This window comes from Ranitomeya variabilis, chromosome 6, assembly GCF_051348905.1.
Source record: "Ranitomeya variabilis isolate aRanVar5 chromosome 6, aRanVar5.hap1, whole genome shotgun sequence".
Classification (NCBI taxonomy): Eukaryota; Metazoa; Chordata; class Amphibia; order Anura; family Dendrobatidae; genus Ranitomeya; species Ranitomeya variabilis.
Window position 1 is genome coordinate 558,483,997 of NC_135237.1, and position 19,301 is coordinate 558,503,297.

The 19,301-nt window shown below is 49.0% G+C and overlaps 1 protein-coding gene across 1 annotated transcript; it reads right to left on the reverse strand.

Annotated features, from left to right (window-relative positions):
• Positions 1 to 1,934: 1,934 nt before the first annotated feature.
• On the reverse strand, positions 1,935 to 11,609 carry CHRAC1 (chromatin accessibility complex subunit 1). The gene is made up of 3 exons (XM_077271279.1): positions 11,175 to 11,609; positions 10,914 to 11,040; positions 1,935 to 2,316 (listed from the first exon to the last, which is right to left on the reverse strand). The coding sequence occupies exons 1-3, from the start codon at positions 11,334 to 11,336 to the stop codon at positions 2,051 to 2,053; spliced, it is 555 nt and encodes a 184-aa protein (XP_077127394.1). The 5' UTR covers positions 11,337 to 11,609; the 3' UTR covers positions 1,935 to 2,050.
• Positions 11,610 to 19,301: the final 7,692 nt, after the last annotated feature.

The window sequence follows — 19,301 nt, forward strand, 5'->3', positions numbered from 1 at the left end:
CATAGGAATAATGTCCGGCTGTGCGCCTGGCTCCAGGAGAGGTAGATGGAGATGATACTCCATGTGGTCGCCTGCTGGTGTGGGGAGATCGGAACGAGAAGGAACTGTCGCCCCTAAAATTAGCTCAGGCATGGCTTCCCATATCGCAGGAGAGGGTACGGGGAGGCACTCTCCGCGTTCTCGCCTGTTGATGATTTGGGGGAGATCGGAACCTAGAAAGGATCCGTCGCCCCCTTCACTCCGTTAAATAAAAAATAGAAGATAAAAAGGAAAAATCAAGAATAAAAACGTTGGGGTCTGAAAATCAGACCCAAGTGCCTCCTACAGACACTAAGCAAGAACTGGTTCATCTAGAGCCAGCAGGAGGGTATATGCTGCAGGGGAGGAGCTAATCTTTCTATATTCACTTAGTGTCCTCCTGGTGGCAGCAGCATAACACCCATGGTCCTGTGTCCCATGGTCCTGTGTCCCCCAATGAGGCATAGGAGAAATGTTTATTGGTTTATAGCGGGGTAGGGAACCTTTTTTTCTGCCAATGGCCATTTTGACATTTATACCATCATTCAGGGGCCAAAGAAAATGATCAACTTGAAAATTACACTGTTATATTTGGTCAAACGTTTAACTCGCAGGAGTAAGGTGTACTGAATATAGATGTATATTACAATGCAGTTGTCCTCACAGTGGAAAATTCAATCACTGCTGACGTTACATTTATATAACTCAAGCAAAGGGAGGTCTGCTGTATACATCACATAGGAGGCACAGAGACTGCCGTATACACATTACAGTGAGACACCAAGGCTGCCATATACATCACATAGGAGACATCGAGACAGAGAAATTGATGCAAAATCACAGAGATGCAAAATCCCCTCTTTGGTTTTCTTTCATTCCGAGTCTTGCACTCTCCCATTTGGCCGTGTGCTCAGTTTTGCCTTTCCATGGCAAGATGAGGTCTGCCTGGATGAAGTGTTAATGATCCTGCGGTTATTGGACCCGGCAACTACGTAAACGCTGAGTGTGGCGCTGGCACATTAGAGGGGATGGGTCTGAGCATGAATCTGTCCTTTCACACAAAATAGGTAAAAACCTTTGGTCTCGCTGCCCTCATCTCTCTCAACTTAAATCTGCTTTTGGTGCATAAATCAAAATATGTCCAGGAACTGTCCCGATGCTCATTCTCTGTAACTTGTCTTCACACGCTTTTCAATTGGGTGTCAGATTTCTGCCTGTACAATAGGTGCTGGAAAATCCATTCCCTGCATACATTACTCCTGCATTGTCCAATGCCTTGTCTACCCGGACCTGAAAGCTCAACTGTATGCAGGAGCGAAAATATAAGAGCAGCCCAAACTTCCTATAACTGCGAAGACAAACTCCAACGTCCTCGGCAGAACAACCCAAGGTGTCGGAAAGTGCGGGTACGTGATCTGACCGGGGCAATTATCTTCAGGGTTCCAATATAAACTACAATTACAATTAAAAGTAAAAGTGTTCATTTATGACCTCTTGTAAGATACTGTATATTTATATTATTATGAAACACAAGATGAAAAGTGTTTAAAAAAAAAGGTAAAACATCACCAACACCAATGTGTGATTTGTTTTCTTAGTATAAAATACATTTTCTTGCACCAATAACACGAGAAATGACACGTATTAGTATTAGTAAAAACCTAAAAAAGGCTATTGTGAATCGTGAAGAGTATAAAACAAAGGAAGAAGAAATAGGCGGCCAGTGTTTTCTTGTTTCGCATTGATTTTTATAGAAATGACAGCAGTTCCCATGAACGCGGGAACCGTCTTACAACATGTACAATCTCTTAAAACAAGTCTATACCGCGGCTCAATATCTGATAAACGTGAATGTGGCCCCCGAGCTTCACGAGGATGGGGGGCGTCAGGGGCGCACATAAAAACGTCTTAGAAGAAACACTTCAGTAAGTTTATTGGGAATGATGGAAAGTCACTTAGATCCAAAGTAGAAAATAAATCCACAATAAAACATGAAGAATAAACCATCCACAACACGGACGGAACATCCACATCACTGATCATCCTCATCATCCTCGTTATCATCCTGCTCGTAATCCGCATCTTCATCGCACTCATCACTCTCTTCTTCATCCTCCTCCACTTCCTGCTCTTCCTCTTCTTTCTCCTCCTCCTCTTCTTCCGCCTCCTCTTCATCCTCCTCATGTTCTTCTTCCTCCTGCTCCTCATCATCATCATTGTTATCATCATGGACACCTTCTTCTTCCTTCTCCAATATTTTTAAGTAGTCACTGGCCAGGATTTTCTTGGGCAAAATATCTGTGAATTAAACAGACGACATATAATCTTACAAAGCGTCAGTGATTCTGATGGTTGTTTTTTGTTTTCGGAAACAGTCAGCAAGTCTGATGTCCGACGCCCCGAGCTTAGCTCCAACAATACAGGGGAACAGGATATCTTCTTCTACATCAGGTATCATTACACAGGACACTATCTAGAGTGTGAATCACCAGTGACATCTCCATGCAGAAAGAAGAAAAAAGACAAAAATTCACCTTGGTTTAAGTTGGTATACATGAGGCGCATAAACGCATGTTCACTTTGGCCATAAAACAAATAAAACCTACAAGAAACAAAATGAGCACAAACCCTGCAGTAATAAAGATGTAAAAAGCAAAAGTGCATGTAAATAACACAGGGCTCTCAGTACTGATTGTGATAAAACAAAACATAAAAGCCATCCCACCACGACAAGGCGACTCTGATCGGGACAGAACCTACACTGTCTAATATTAAACACCTTACCATGTGTCAGACAAACGGAGCGGGGTATATATGGAGCTATGAGCTCTGAAGAGCGGAGAATTATTAATACAGCTCAGGAGTTAACACATGATCAGAAATGTAATGTATGTACACAGTGACTGCACCAGCAGAATAGTGAGCGCAGCTCTAGAGTATAATATAGGAGATTACATTACTGATCATGTGTTATGTATGTACACAGTGACTGCACCAGCAGAATAGTGAGTGCAGCTCTGGGGTATAATACAGGAGGTAACTCAGGATCAGTAATGTATGTACACAGTGACTGCACCGCAGAATAGTGAGTGCAGCTCTGGGGTATAATACAGGAGGTAACTCAGAATCAGTAATGTAATGTATGTACACAGTGACTGCACCGCAGAATAGTGAGTGCAGCTCTGGAGTATAATACAGGATGTAACTGAGGATCAGTAATGTAATGTATGTACACAGTGACTGCACCAGCAGAATAGTTAGTGCAGCTCTGAAGTATAATACAGGATGTAACTAAGGATCAGTAATGTAATGTATGTACACAGTGACTGCACCAGCAGAATAGTGAGCGCAGCTCTAGAGTATAATATAGGAGATTACATTACTGATCATGTGTTATGTATGTACACAGTGACTGCACCAGCAGAATAGTGAGTGCAGCTCTGGGGTATAATACAGGAGGTAACTCAGGATCAGTAATGTATGTACACAGTGACTGCACCGCAGAATAGTGAGTGCAGCTCTGGGGTATAATACAGGAGGTAACTCAGAATCAGTAATGTAATGTATGTACACAGTGACTGCACCGCAGAATAGTGAGTGCAGCTCTGGAGTATAATACAGGATGTAACTGAGGATCAGTAATGTAATGTATGTACACAGTGACTGCACCAGCAGAATAGTTAGTGCAGCTCTGAAGTATAATACAGGATGTAACTAAGGATCAGTAATGTAATGTATGTACACAGTGACTGCACCAGCAGAATAGTGAGTGCAGCTCTGGAGTATAATACAGGATGTAACTCAGGATCAGTAATGTAATGTATATATACAGTGACTGCACCAGCAGAATAGTGAGTGCAGCTCTGGAGTATAATACAGGATGTAACTCAGGATCAGTAATGTAATGTATATATACAGTGACTGCACCAGCAGAATAGTGAGTGCAGCTCTGGAGTATAATACAGGATATAACTCAGGATCATTAATGTAATGTATGTACACTGTGACTGCACCAGCAGAATAGTGAGTGCAGCTCTGGAGTATAATACAGGATGTAACTCAGGATCAGTAATGTAATGTATGTACACAGTGACTGCACCAGCAGAATAGTGAGTGCAGCTCTGGGGTATAATACACAATGTAACTAAGGATCAGTAATGTAATGTATGTACACAGTGACTGCACCAGCAGAATAGTGAGTGCAGCTCTGGGGTATAATACACAATGTAACTAAGGATCAGTAATGTAATGTATGTACACAGTGACTGCACCAGAAGAATAGTGAGTGCAGCTTTGGGGTATAATACAGGATGTATCTCAGGATCAGTAATGTAAAGTATGTACACAGTGACTGCACCAGCAGAATAGTGAGTGCAGCTCTGGGGTATAATACAGGATGTAACTCAGGATCAGTAATGTAATGTATGTACACAGTGACTGCACCAGCAGAATAGTGAGTGCAGCTCTGGAGTATAATACAGGATGTAACTCAGGGTCAGTAATGTAATGTATGTACACAGTGACTGCACCAGCAGAATAGTGAGTACAGCTCTGGGGTATAATACACAATGTAACTAAGGATCAGTAATGTAATGTATGTACACAGTGACTGCACCAGAAGAATAGTGAGTGCAGCTTTGGGGTATAATACAGGATGTATCTCAGGATCAGTAATGTAATGTATGTACACAGTGACTGCACCAGCAGAATAGTGAGTGCAGCTCTGGAGTACAATACAGCAGCAGTAGATGAAGTGAGTAGATGTAATGTTTGTATACAATGACTGCACCAGCAGAATAGTGAGTGCAGCTCTGGAGAATAATACAGCAGCAGAAGATGAAGTGAGTATGCGGCGCCCCAGGGTCCTGGTTGTTGCGGTGGTATTGCTTTCCTCTCGGGGTGAGTGATGCAATGTTTGGAGGCAAAGAAGGATAACTGCATCCAGGTATCACAAACATGCAACACATTTCACACTCCAGACCACCAGGGGGAGCTTCTGCTCCTATTTATTAGGTATATTTATGGGGGCGGCGCATGCACAGATTCAGATCTCGTCCCGAGATCTCGGGAGACGAGATCTGAATCTGAGCATGCGCCGTCCCCAGCGGCCATTTTCCCGGAGGCTACCGCATCGCAGCAATGGAGCTGCCGGTGCCTCCGGGCTTTGAGGAGATGCCGGAGGAGCCCCAACTGACTCTGCATGAAGATACGCCGCCGCCGCCCCACAGCACAGAGCCCCGACGCTGCACGAAGAGGAGCCGCCGCCCCACAGCACCCACGTGGCACAAAGAGGAGCAGCCGCCGCTCCCCAGCACCCCACGCTGACGCTGCAGCTACAATGAGGTAATGGGGCATACTCCACTCACACTTTCCTGTAAGACGCCCCCTCTTCGTCATCGGGACCACTCTCCCCCACCCACCCACCATATACACCCAGCGTACAAGACGATACCCAGCGTACAAGACGATACCCAGCGTACAAGACGACACCCGGCGTACAAGAAGATTTTCAGGAGTTAAAAAGTCGTCTTATACGCCGGAAAATACGATAGATAGATATAGATAGATAGATAGATGGTGGCCCGATTCTAACGCCTCGGGTATTCTAGAATATGCATGTCCACGTAGTATAGTACCCAGCCACATAGTATAGTACCCAGCCACATAGTATAGTGCCCAGCCACATAGTATAGTGCCCAGCCACATAGTATAGTGCGTTGTGAATTCTGCTTTTGGGCTCCCTCCGGTGGTTGTAGGTGGTAATGCAGTTGTCCCTGAGTTGCAGTCCTGGTCAGGTGTATCTGCTGATTGTAGTTCTGACTGGGGTATTTAGGCGTGCAGGATTCATTAGTCCTTGCCAGTTGTCCATGGTTTTGGAGGTGTTGGTCATTGTTTGGTTCCTTCTGCCTTGCTACCAAATCAGCAAAGATAAGTGTCTGGTTTTGTTTTTGTGGCACACATGCTGTGTGCTTAATAATTCCGTGCTATTCATTGTTTTTTTGTCCAGCTTGATTGTGTCAGTATTTTCTCAATCTTGTTGGATTCTCAGGAGATGCAGATATACATTCCATGTCTTTAGTTAGATTGTGGAACTTTTTGTATTTATCTGCTGTGGATATTTTTGGAAGGGTTTTAATACTGACCGCTTAGTATTCTGTCCTATCTTTCCCTATTTAGCTAGAGTGGCCTCTTTTGCTGAATCCTGTTTTCTGCCTGCGTGTGTCTTTCTTCTCCTACTCACAGTCAATATTCGTGGGGGGCTGCCTATCCTTTGGGGTTCTGCTCTGAGGCAAGATAGCATTCCTATTTCCATCTATAGGGGTATTTAGTCCTCCGGCTGTGTCGAGGTGTCTAGGGTTTGTTAGGCACACCCCACGGCTACTTCTAGTTGCGGTGTTAGTTCAGGGTTTGCGGTCAGTATAGTTTCCACCTACTCCAGAGAAAGTTCCATGCGGCTCCAATGTCACCGGATCATAACAATAGTGCCCAGCCACATAGTATATTGCCCAGCCACATAGTATATTGCCCAGCCACATAGTATATTGCCCAGCCACGTAGCATATTGCCCAGCCACGTAGCATATTGCCCAGCCCACGTAGTATACAGCACAGAGCCACGTAGTATATTGCCCAGCCACGTAGTATATTGCCCAGTTATGTAGTATATTGCCCAGTGACGTAGTATACAGCACAGAGCCACGTAGTATTTTGGCCAGTCACGTAGTATATTGCCCAGCCACGTATGTCACAGGTTAAAAAATAAAAAATAAACATACTCACCTTCCGAGGGCCCCTTGTAGTTCTGTCACCTGTGTGCGGTACAGGCGGCAGCTTCCGGTCCCAGGGTGTGATGACGTCGCGGTCACATGACCGTGACGTCATGGCAGGTCCTTCTCGCATACCATTCTTGCCACCGTAACCTGTCGCTTGCATGGAGCGGTCACCGGAGCATCGCGAGGAGCGGGAAAGGCGGCGGAAGGTGAGTATATAATGATTTTTTATTATTTTTAACATTAGATGTTTTTACTACTGACGCTGCATAGGCAGCATCAATAGTAAAAGCTTGGTGACACAGGGTTAATAGCGGCGGTAACGGAGTAAGTTACCTGCGGCATAACGCGGTCCGTTACCGCTGGCATTAACCCTGTGTGAGCGGTGACTGCGGGGAGTATGGAGTGGGCGCCGGACACTGACTGCAGGGGAGTAGGGAGGGACTAATCGGACTGTGGCCGTCGCTGATTGGTCGCAGCAGCCATGACAGGCAGCTGGCGAGACCAATCAGTGACTTGGATTCCATGACAGACAGAGGCCGCGACCAATGAATATCCGTGATAGAAATAAAGACAGACAGACAGAAAGATGGAAGTACCCCTTAGACAATTATATAGTAGACTAGATGGCAGCCCGATTCTAAAGAATCGGGAGTCTAGAATCCATATATACTTTATTTATTCAAATGTAAGAATAATACAATTAATAAATAATAGTAAGAAAGAACAAAAAATGGCTGCACTCACCAGCTCTTGAGAATTCTTGACAGTACGGCACATTTCTGATTGGTCGCTCGCGGCAGGCGGCAACCAACCAGAAAAGTGCCGCGCACCACGAAGGCATATATCTTTGTCCACCCTGAGCGGGTGTAGGACGCTGGTGACGTCACTTATCTCCGGACATTATCTCCGGACAAAGCCACGGAAGTTGGCACAAATTGCCGGAAGTAGTATTCTAGGCAATTATATATTAGATTTTAATGTTATCAGTGTTTACCTTTGAACGTTTATATTGTATTGTCCTGCTACCAGCCATGTGTACGATTATCGGCCGAAAGCCTCTCTGGAACCAATAATCACCCCATGTAAAGGTATCTTTATAAGTTAAAGATTCAGAATACTATGACTTTTATCATATCCTGAACAGTCAAGTTTTTTATGAACCGTTAAGGTTTTCTGGTTGAAGTAAAAAAAACTCTGAGTGTTTACAGTTTGAAACCATAAAATGTTGAAAAATTATGTCATTCTTGAGTATATCACTCAATGGTGCTCATAAACGTGTCAAATTTTATCTATAATATACTTTAATATACGTTACTTTAATCTTTAATATACTTAAGAACAGGGCCCCAGACATCACACAGGGGGTCTGAAACACCGCACAGTGGTCCAAAATATCGCTGTGCTCTGCCTGGGGCCCCATATGCTGCCTGGGGCCCCTGTGCTCTGCCTGGGGCCCCATATGCTGCCTGGGGCCCCTGTGCTCTGCCTGGGTCCCCTGTGCTCTGCCTGGGGCCCCATGTTCTGCCTGGGGCCCCTGTGCTCTGCCTGGGGCCACTGTGCTCTGCCTGGGGCCCCATATGCTGCCTGGGGCCTCTGTGCTCTGCCTGGGGCCCCATATGCTGCCTGGGGCCCCTGTGCTCTGCCTGGGGCCCCATAGGCTGCCTGGGGCCCCTGTGCTCTACCTGGGACCACTGTGCTCTGCCTGGGGCCCCATATGCTGCCTGGGGCCACTGTGCTCTTCCTGGGGCCCCATAGGCTGCCTGGGGCCCCTGTGCTCTGCCTGGGACCACTGTGCTCTGCCTGGGGCCCCATATGCTGCCTGGGGCCCCTGTGCTCTGCCTGGGGCCACTGTGCTCTGCCTGGGGCCCCATATGCTGCCTGGGGCCCCTGTGCTCTGCCTGGGGCCCCATATGCTGCCTGGGGCCCCTGTGCTCTGCCTGGGGCCCCTGTGCTCTGCCTGGGGCCCCATGTTCTGCCTTGGGCCCCTGTGCTCTGCCTGGGGCCCCATGTTCTGCCTGGGGCCACTGTGCTCTGCCTGGGGCCCCATAAGCTGCCTGGGGCCCCTATGCTCTGCCTGGGACCACTGTGCTCTGCCTGGGGCCCCATATGCTGCCTGGGGCCCCTGTGCTCTGCCTGGGGCCACTGTGCTCTGCCTGGGGCCCCATATGCTGCCTGGGGCCACTGTGCTCTGCCTGGGGCCCCATATGCTGCCTGGGGCCCCTGTGCTCTGCCTGGGGCCCCATATGCTGCCTGGGGCCCCTGTGCTCTGCCTGGGGCCCCTGTGCTCTGCCTGGGGCCCCATATGCTGCCTGGGGCCCCTGTGCTCTGCCTGGGGCCCCATGTTCTGCCTGGGGCCCCTGTGCTCTGCCTGGGGCCACTGTGCTCTGCCTGGGGCCCCATATGCTGCCTGGGGCCCCTGTGCTCTGCCTGGGGCCCCATATGCTGCCTGGGGCCACTGTGCTCTGCCTGGGGCCACTGTGCTCTGCCTGGGGCCCCATATGCTGCCTGGGGCCCCTGTGCTCTGCCTGGGGCCACTGTGCTCTGCCTGGGGCCCCATATGCTGCCTGGGGCCCCTGTGCTCTGCCTGGGGCCCCATATGCTGCCTGGGGCCACTGTGCTCTGCCTGGGGCCACTGTGCTCTGCCTGGGGCCCCATAGGCTGCCTGGGGCCCCTGTGCTCTGCCTGGGACCACTGTGCTCTGCCTGGGGCCCCATATGCTGCCTGGGGCCCCTGTGCTCTGCCTGGGTGTAGGACACTGGTGACGTCACTTATCTCCGGACATTAGCTCCGGACATTAGCTCTGGACATTAGCTCCGGACATTAGCTCCGGACAAAGCCACGGAAGTTGGCACAAATTGCAGGAAGTAGTATTCTAGGCAATTATATATTAGATAAGTGGTAGTCTGTGGGGAAAGTTAGAACGTTCCAGACCAGAGTCTGAGGAGGATAGAGGGTAAAAGTAGCTGTGCATGCCCTCAGAGCTGCAGCTGCCAGAAAGAGACATTGAAAGGCAGAATTGTATTGCAGCGAGCGTGAAGGGAATCGCAGCAAAGGAGAGGATACCAGAAGGGGACCAGCCCCGCTCAGGCTCTCTCCTTCTGAGGCGCAAAATCCCGGTAGCCGGAACACCGAGGGAGTAAGGACCTCTACGCCTTATTTCAGAGACCAGCAGAACAGCTAATTGCAGGTTACCTGTCCGCACCTACACCCTGGAGGCACGGTGACACCTACAGAGCCGGGTTATCTAAGAGACCCTATAAACAGGCTCAAGTCACCGGTCATACGGGTTTGTCCTATCCGATTATGGGGGACAGAGAGAATGAAACACCACATCTGTGAGACCCTTATGTGAAGCCATAGGCAGTAAGGGACTACACCACCGCAGCGCAAGGGAAGGCTACTGATTTCTACCTGGACAAGGGAACTCTGGACTTGCCTCCAAACCGGCCGGACTCTGCCTGCCCTGTGGTCTGTACCCTGGACTGTGGATGCTGAAGCCTTCAGTAAAGGTAAAGAGACTGCAACCTTGTGTCCTCGTTCTTCACTGCGCCTCTCACCATCCACCATCTACACACCGGGAAGCCCTGGGGACATCCTACACCTGTGGGAAGGTATACCATCTAGCTGCCATAACATCACCCCAGCGGACCCCTAAGCAGCGTCGGTCACCCTGACCGAGATCCACAGGAGGTGTCACGAACACAAACTTTATCCCTTTAAAGACCTTTCCTTTTTACACGGACGTCCCAGGGCCACGGACCGGGTCAGCCACCGTGACATCCCCCTGTGAACCGCAGTACCCCAAGTACCCCGCGGCCCCATGGGGGCGCTCCAAGTAGATGTAATAGGCCTCAGGTTACTGTGGACGGTTTGTCAGTGACCCCACACCACATCTCGGTGACGTCCCGTCATTGCTCCACGGTCAGTGGTCACCAGGACGGTTACATGTCACCCTGTGACCCGGCGTCAGTGCGCAGCTCCTCGCCTCTGATTTAGGACCACAGATCTCTCCATTGAGCCAAACTTTGTGCTCAGAAATCAGCACGGAGGGATCCAGCCTCCGGGTCAGACCGAGCTCACGGGTGAATCCTCTGGTGGCTCCAGGGAACTAAAATCCACGCACCGGAAAGAAACTGGAAGGTGTCGGAGCGCTCGGCGGCGCTGGAGAGGTCGTCGTACGTCAGCGTGTTGGTGTCTTTGCCGCCGCCGTGTCTGTAGGAGTAGGACGCCAGGTACTTCACAAACAGCTCCTGCCGGGAGAAGACGGAATCACCATCACCTGTCCGCATTAACCCTTCACCCTCCAGTGTGACCCCTCTGACATCACATGTCCCATGACGTCATGACTGCCCCCCCCCCCCGTGCTCTGACGTCACCCCTGTACCGTGGCTTTGGCCGTGATGAGCAGCGCGTCCTGGTTGATACAGGACACATCAGGGGAACTCTTCATGATCACTCGGACCCGGGACAGAGGCAAAGACACCAGCCGGGTCTCATTCACCGCCATGTCTGCTAGTGGGAGCGAGAACAATAAAGTTTCCCGCATTCAAAACAACAAAGACAACGTGCAAAAGGCAGAAACTACATCTCCCACGAGGCTTTGCGGCGGCAGGTACAGCTGGGCACAGTCACTAGCCGCCCAGGCGCGCTTATAGAGGCCAAGCCGGGTGCAGACCTGCATTCACCACTGACACAAACGGTAAGTAGCAGCGGCCGGAGAGTCAGACAGCGCTGCTCTATCAGCCATCACCGCTTGGCATCACGGGAGTTGTAGTTCTTCCTGCACAGGCTGCCGGCTGCTTATGTGGGTAGCGTCTAGAATGGGGTGGCTCCTGTGAGGGGATGATGTCACCCGGGAGGGCGGGGCCTCCTCCATCCGGGGACATGATGATAGCAGGCGGCAGCGCGGGGCTGAGGCGGCCGGAGGCTGCGGCCACAATGGCGGTGGTTGTTTTCCGAGGGTGTCACCGCAGGCTCCAGTCACACGGCTCATGACGAGAATGGAGTTGCTGTAGTGAGGTCCTCAAACCCCCCTCCATTCTAGTCTCTGGCCTCCTAGTGACGGAGCGGAGGGGCCACAATGAGGCCTCAGCCCCGTCTAGATGGCGGATTACCGGGGAGGAGGAAGCCGGAGAGTTCAGGGACCGGACACCGAGCACGGCCTCATTACTGGGTGGACAGCCTCCTGTCCGGGCTCGCTAGGCTGCAGCCAGTGTGGGAGAGCTGTGCTTTTCAGTTGTGTGTCCAACTGCGATGAAATTGCTAAAAAAGTGCAATCCCACACTTGTTTTTTGCTTGGCTTTTTTGCTAGGTTCACTAAATGCTAATACTGAGCTGCCATTATGATTCTCCAGGTCATTACGAGTTCACAGACACCAAACATGGCCAGGTTCTTTTTTGTCTAAGTGGTGAAAAAAATCCAAATTTGTAAAAAAGAAAAGAAGTTGCCATTTTCCAAGACCCGTAGCGTCTCCGTTTTTCGGGATCTGGGGTTGGGTGAGGGCTTATTTTTTGCGCACTGATCTGAGGTTTTTATTGATACCAAATTACGTGTTTGAATGATCTTTTGATCGCCTTTTATTGAAATGTTGCCGCAACCAAAAAATGTTTTTAAAAATATTTAAAACATAAAAGTTTATCCCCTTTACCCCCAGCGCATTCTCCCCAGCGACACAGGACGCCACCAGCGCTGCATTGCTTGTACCGTGCACGGTGTAACTGGACCACGTCCTACAGCGGCACAAACTGTTATCACTACAACAGCCATCATATTGCAAGTTGGCTACCGCATATGCTACTTGAAGGGCAAGTTGGCTTACTATATACATCCAAGATAAACTTTATTGCTCTGAGGAAGGTCCATGTTGGACCGAAAACGTTCAGCAATTGATTTGTTTGTCAGGATGTGAAATAAAACAGCCTTATCCTTCTTCAAAAATATTGAGTGCCAAGTTTGTTTCATACAATTATCCATATTTTTGATCACGTGTTATTCCACTTTTTGTACGGCGGTATGATAATAAAGCGATGTTTTTTGCCTCTTCTTTTTTTTTTTTACAGTGATCACTGAAGGGGTTAACTAGTGGGGCAGTTTTATAGTCCGGGTCGTTACAGTCGAGGCGATACTAAATATGTGTACTTTTATTTTTTTTGTAGATAAAGAAATGTATTTATGGGAACAAAATATATAATTTTCTTTATTTAGAATTTTTTATTTTACATATGTGAATATTTATCTCTCTTACTTTATAACATTGCCCCGGGGGGGCATCATGTATTAGGGTCAGATCGCTGATCTGACACTTTGCAGAGCACTGTGTCAGATCAGCGATATGACTTACAGTGCTACAGGCTTACCAGCGCCTGCACTGAGCAGGCGTTCGCAAGCCACCTCCCTGCAGGTCCCAGAAGCAGCCCCGGATCCAATATGGCCGCGGGGCCTGCAGGGAGGAGGAGGTAGGAGACCCTCGGAGCAACGCAATGACATCGCTATTCTCCGAGGGTCTCAGGGAAGAACGCAGGGAGCCCCCTCCCTGCGCGATACTTCCCTATCCCGCCGGAACACTGCGATCATGTTTGATTCTAGTGTTCCGAGGGTTAATGTGCCAGGAGCGGTCCGTGACTGCTCCTGGCATATAGTGCCGGATGTCAGCTGCGATAGTCAGCAGACATTCGGCCGCGCTACCCCACCGTGAACGCGGCCGATCGCATATGACGTACTATCCCGTCACTGGGAATTAAGCCCCACGTCACCTCGACAGGCTAGTACGTCATATGGGATTAAGGGGTTAAATAACCCCCATTTCGCCCCAGTCAAAATAAAACAATAAAAAAATCAAATATAAAAATATTTGGTATCGCCGCTTTCAGAATCGCCCGATCTATCAATATATAAAAAGAATCCAATCGGTAAACGGCGTAGCAAGGAATATAATTGAAATGCCAGAATTATGTTTTTTTTTCACTTGCTTCAATAGTCTCCATTGGAGAGTAGAACCTGCAGATGTCCGATCGCCTCGCTACATAGAGCAGTCCTGCAGCCCTCCTCTACGTAGCAGATGTGCTCACTTGTTATGGGCTCCGACCACCAAGCGGCGCTCATAGCGATCCAGCAATGACAGCCACAGAGGTCTCCTGCTGACCCCTGGTTGTCATGACAACCCAACGGTGACCCGCGGTCATGTGACATGGGGGCCAAAGGGAGGAGGAAATGACGCGCTTCCTGTGCGTGCATGTTAAATGCCGCCGTGACCATATAGTGGTAGATACCAGTCCTACAGCACATACAAGTGATTACAGCACAGTTATGGACGGTGACTTACAGAGGACGTTCTTTCCAATGGAATCGTTCACTTTTCCATCTGGCCCAGACCGACATGACAACTTCTCCAGCCAGGACTCCTCTGCAGAGAATACAGCAAAGACCCATCTGACTTCTCACATTTCCAGCACTGTCTATATCTATCCCCGACCTGCACAAACTCCTTATCCTAGCAAAGTAGGAGATAATGGAGTACTAGGTGATAATTTTAATAAAAAAACAGTATAAATCTTTATTAAATATCAAAAGATCAGATAAATCACAATATATAAGGTAACACATACTCCATGTAGATACAAACAGGGAAAGAGGTCATCACCTCAGCAATGCCAAATATCAAGCATTAATACATAACCATAGTGCATAGAAGAACATGGAAAAGAGTGCCCCTACCAAATAAAGTGGCCGCGATTCACACAAGGTAACACATACAAATACGAGGGGACAAACTTACCAAGGCCTGTGAATTGAAGAGGTTGTGACCCCAAGGAAGGATGTCAGCCCCGACGCGCGTTTCGCTGGCACAAATGCAACTTTCTCAAGGAGAAACTCCTTATCCTGCCTGTAGCCCAATACTGAGCCGCTGCTGTTGTGTCCCTATTACTGCTCCTGCTGTGTGGTGCAAAAGCAATGCTCCTCATACTGCTGCATATACTAATGCCACCACTGTGCCCTTACATACTAAAATATCTCCTTTGTGCCCTCACAGTAGTCCGTACACTGTATAATGACCCACACAGTAGTCCCCACACTTTATAATGGCCTCCACAGTAGCTCCCACACTGTATAATGGCCCCACAGTAGTCCACACACTGTATAATGGCCCCACAGTAGTCCACACACTGTATAATGGCCTCCACAGTAGTCCACACACTGTATAATGTCCCCACAGTAGTCCACACACTGTATAATGGCCCCACAGTAGTCCACACACTGTACTAAATTTCATTCCCTTTCCGCCATACTTATTCTCATCATGCTGACATACACTCTAACAGTTTTGGCTCCCTTAATCCTCACTCTCCTTCGCTATCCTCAAACCCCATCACCCCCTAACCAAGTAATAATCTCGCCTTCCCTCCTGCCTCCCCACCTGACCTCCTCTCCTGACCTGCTCCTCAACCTCAGATCTCTCCTAATAACACAAAGCAAGCCACCCACTCTCCTTCTCCCACCTGCTCTGTCTCTCTCTGCTTCTCCTCAGTGCTGGAGACCTATCTCCCAATCCTGGACCCCCACAGCTCATACCTCCCATTACTACCCCCTCCTATTGCTCCCAACCCAATATAAACACCCGAAATCTTGCCCACCTCAAATCCGTGCCCATGACGCCCACCCCCCTGCACCCTCTCTCTGGATCACTATGGAATGCCCGCTCCATCTGCAATAAACTCCTCTTTACCTCTCGAAATCTTTTCTTTCTGGGCATCACTGAAACATGGCTGACACCCTCTGACACAACCTCCCCTGCTGCACTATGTTACGGTGGCCTCCACTTCACCCACACTCCTCGCCCTGGCAACAAACATGGTGGAGGAGTGGGTCTTCTCCTTTCTTCCAACTGTACCTTTAACCCAATCCCACCTCTACCCTCCCTTATCCTCCCCTCTTTTGACGTCCACTCTGTCTGCATCTACTCCCCCTACAACCTCCAAATGGCCGTCATATACCGACCTCCAGGCCCGACCACTGCCTTTATTGACCAATTCTCCACCTGGCTCCTTCGCTTTCTCTCTGCTGACATTCCCACCATCATCATGGGTGACTTTAATATCCCCATTGACACCCACCAGTCAGCAGCCTCCAAACTCCTGTCCCTTACTTCATCCTTTGGACTTAAGGTACCTTCACACGAAACGACTCTACAACGAGAACGACAACGATCTGATCGCTGCAGCGTCGCTGTTTACATCGCTGTAGAGATGTCAAACACAGCAGCTCCAGAACGACGCAGGAGCGATCCTGTGACGTAGCGGTGACGCACTTATCGTTCTCACAGGTCGTTAGCTCCATGTTTAACATTGCTGGCATCGTTGCTTTTGCTGTCAAACACGACGATACACGCCGATCTGACGACCAAATAAAGTTCTGGACTTCTAGCTCCGACCAGCGATATCACAGCAGGATCCAGATCGCTGCTGCGTGTCAAACACAACGATATCGCTATCCAGGACGCTGCAACGTCACGGATCGTTGTCGTTCTCGTTGTAAAGTCGTTTCGTGTGAAGGTACCTTAACTCAGTGGTCCTCCTCAGCCACCCACACAGACGGACATACATTAGACCTGGTCTTCACCCGTTTATGCTCCCTATCTAACTTCACTACCTCCCCTCTCCCTTTCTCTGACCACCATCTACTCACTTTCTCATCCCTGTCCTCTTCACCTGTCACCCACGTCCAGCACCAATGCGCACCCACGCAGGAACCTCGCACACCTAGACACCCACACACTCTCTGACTCTATCCTACCACTGTCCTCTATATCCTCACTCCACGACACAGACACTGCCACTGCTTTCTACAATGCCACTCTCGCATCAGCTATTGACACGGTTGCCCCTGTCATGCATAGCAGAGCGCGATGAACCAATAGACAACCCTGGCACAATAACATCACTAAAAAGCTTCAGCAAGTATCGAGATTTGCAGAACGGCGTTGGAAGAAAAAGCATTCACAAGATGACTTCACTGCACTCAAACAAGCAACACTGGCATTCAAATCAGCTCTCACCTCTGCAAAACAGGCCTACTTCTCAACCCTCGTATCTTCTTTATCCCACAACCCCAAACAGTTGTTCAACACTTTTATCTCCCTCCTCCGCCCACCACTGCCACCTCCGAGTTCCCTAATCGTTGCCGAGGACTTTGCCACGCACTTCAAAAATAAGATAGACCAAACAAGGCAAGTCTTTGTTGTCCAACCACCACAACCCCTTTGTATGAGAGACCAATGCCCAAACCCCATAACTTCACTCTCCAAAATCTCTGAAGGGGAGCTTGCTCATCTTCTCTCCAAATCACACCTCACCACTTGTGCACTTGACCCCATCCCACCTCCTCCCCAACCTCACCACCACACTAATCCCATCCCTAACCCATCTCTTCAACCTTTCACTAACTTCTGGTACCTTCCCCTCTGCCTTCAAACATGCCACAATCACACCTATCCTCAAAAAGCCATCCCTTGACCAAAGCGCTATGTCCAGCTATCGCCCCATATCATTGCTCCCATTTGCATCCAAACTCCTTGAGCAGCACGTCCATGCTGAACTTTCCTCTCACTTTGCATTTAACTCTCTCTTCGACAACCTACAATCTGGCTTCTGTCCCCACCATTCCACTGAGACTGCCCTGACCAAAATTACTAACGACTTACTGACAGCCAAAGCTAACAGACAATTCTCTATACTCCTCCTCCTAGACCTGTCCTCTGCCTTCGACACAGTTGACCACTGCCTCCTACTACAGATCCTCTCTTCCTTTGAGGTCAAAGACCTTGCCCTATCTTGGATCTCCTCATACCTTGCCAACCGCACATTTAGCGTTTCCTACTCTCATACTACCTCTTCATCTCGCCCCCTCTCTGTTGGTGTCCCTCAAGGCTCTGTCCTAGGACCCCTACTCTTCTCAATCTATACACTCGGCCTGGGACAACTCATGAGGTCCTATGGCTTCCAGTACCATATATACACTCACCGGCCACTTTATTAGGTACACCTGTCCAACTTCTTGTTAACACTTAATTTCTAATCAGCCAATCACATGGCGGCAACTCAGTGCATTTAGGCATGTAGACATGGTCAAGACAATCTCCTGCAATTCAAACCGAGCATCAGTATGGGGAAGAAAGGTGATTTGAGTGCCTTTGAACGTGGCATGGTTGTTGGTGCCAGAAGGGCTGGTCTGAGTATTTCAGAAACTGCTGATCTACTGGGATTTTCACGCACAACCATCTCTAGGGTTTACAGAGAATGGTCCGAAAAAGAAAAAAAATCCAGTGAGCGGCAGTTCTGTGGGCGGAAATGCCTTGTTGATGCCAGAGGTCAGAGGAGAATGGGCAGACTGGTTCGAGCTGATAGAAAGGCAACAGTGACTCAAATCGCCACCCGTTACAACCAAGGTAGGCCTAAGAGCATCTCTGAACGCACAGTGCGTCGAACTTTGAGGCAGATGGGCTACAGCAGCAGAAGACCACACCGGGTACCACTCCTTTCAGCTAAGAACAGGAAACTGAGGCTACAATTTGTACAAGCTCATCGAAATTGGACAGTAGAAGATTGGAAAAACGTTGCTTGGTCTGATGAGTCTCGATTTCTGCTGCGACATTCGGATGGTAGGGTCAGAATTTGGCGTAAACAACATGAAAGCATGGATCCATCCTGCCTTGTATGGAGCATCTTTGGGATGTGCAGCCGACAAATCTGCGGCAACTGTGTGATGCCATCATGTCAATATGGACCAAAATCTCTGAGGAATGCTTCCAGCACCTTGTTGAATCTATGCCACGAAGAATTGAGGCAGTTCTGAAGGCAAAAGGGGGTCCAACCCGTTACTAGCATGGTGTACCTAATAAAGTGGCCGGTGAGTGTATGCTGATGACACTCAGATCTACCTCCCTGGCCCAGATGTCACCTCTCTGCTCTCCAGAATCCCAGAGTGTCATCAGCCATATCCTCCTTCTCTCGCTTCCTCGAGCTCAATGTGGACAAATCTGAACTAATTATCTTTCCTCCATCTCGCATATCTTCCCTACCTGATCTATCTATCAAAATAAATGAAATCACACATTCCCCTGTGCCCAAAATCCGCTGCCTCGGAGTAACCCTTGACTCTGCCCTGTCCTTCAAACCGCACATCCAAGCTCTCGCCACCTCCTGTCGCCTCCAGCTCAAAAATATTTCCAGAATCCGTCCTTTCCTCAACCCACACTCTAGGGCATGCACGAGTATTTTGGTAATCATCTCCCGCCTCGACTACTGCAACATACTCCTCTGTGGCCTACCTTCTAACACTTTCGCACCCCTCCAGTCCATCCTTAACTCTGCTGCCCTACTAATTAATCTCTCTCCTCGCTACACTCCTGCTTCCCCTCTTTGCAAATCCCTTCACTGGCTCCCAATTTCTCGGCGTATCCAGTTTAAATTACTAACACTGACCTACAAAGCCATCCATAACCTGTCTCCTCCGTAT

Bases quoted from the DNA above. Each gene is read 5' to 3' on its own strand.
- CHRAC1 (XM_077271279.1), bottom strand. From the start codon at position 11,336: ATGCGGGAAACTTTATTGTTCTCGCTCCCACTAGCAGACATGGCGGTG. The intron at 11,041-11,174 runs GTACAGGGGTGA...TTCTCCCGGCAG, and splicing joins TCATCACGGCCAAAGCCACG to GAGCTGTTTGTGAAGTACCT. The intron at 2,317-10,913 runs GTGCGTGGATTT...TTTAATTCACAG, and splicing joins CACCTTCCAGTTTCTTTCCG to ATATTTTGCCCAAGAAAATC.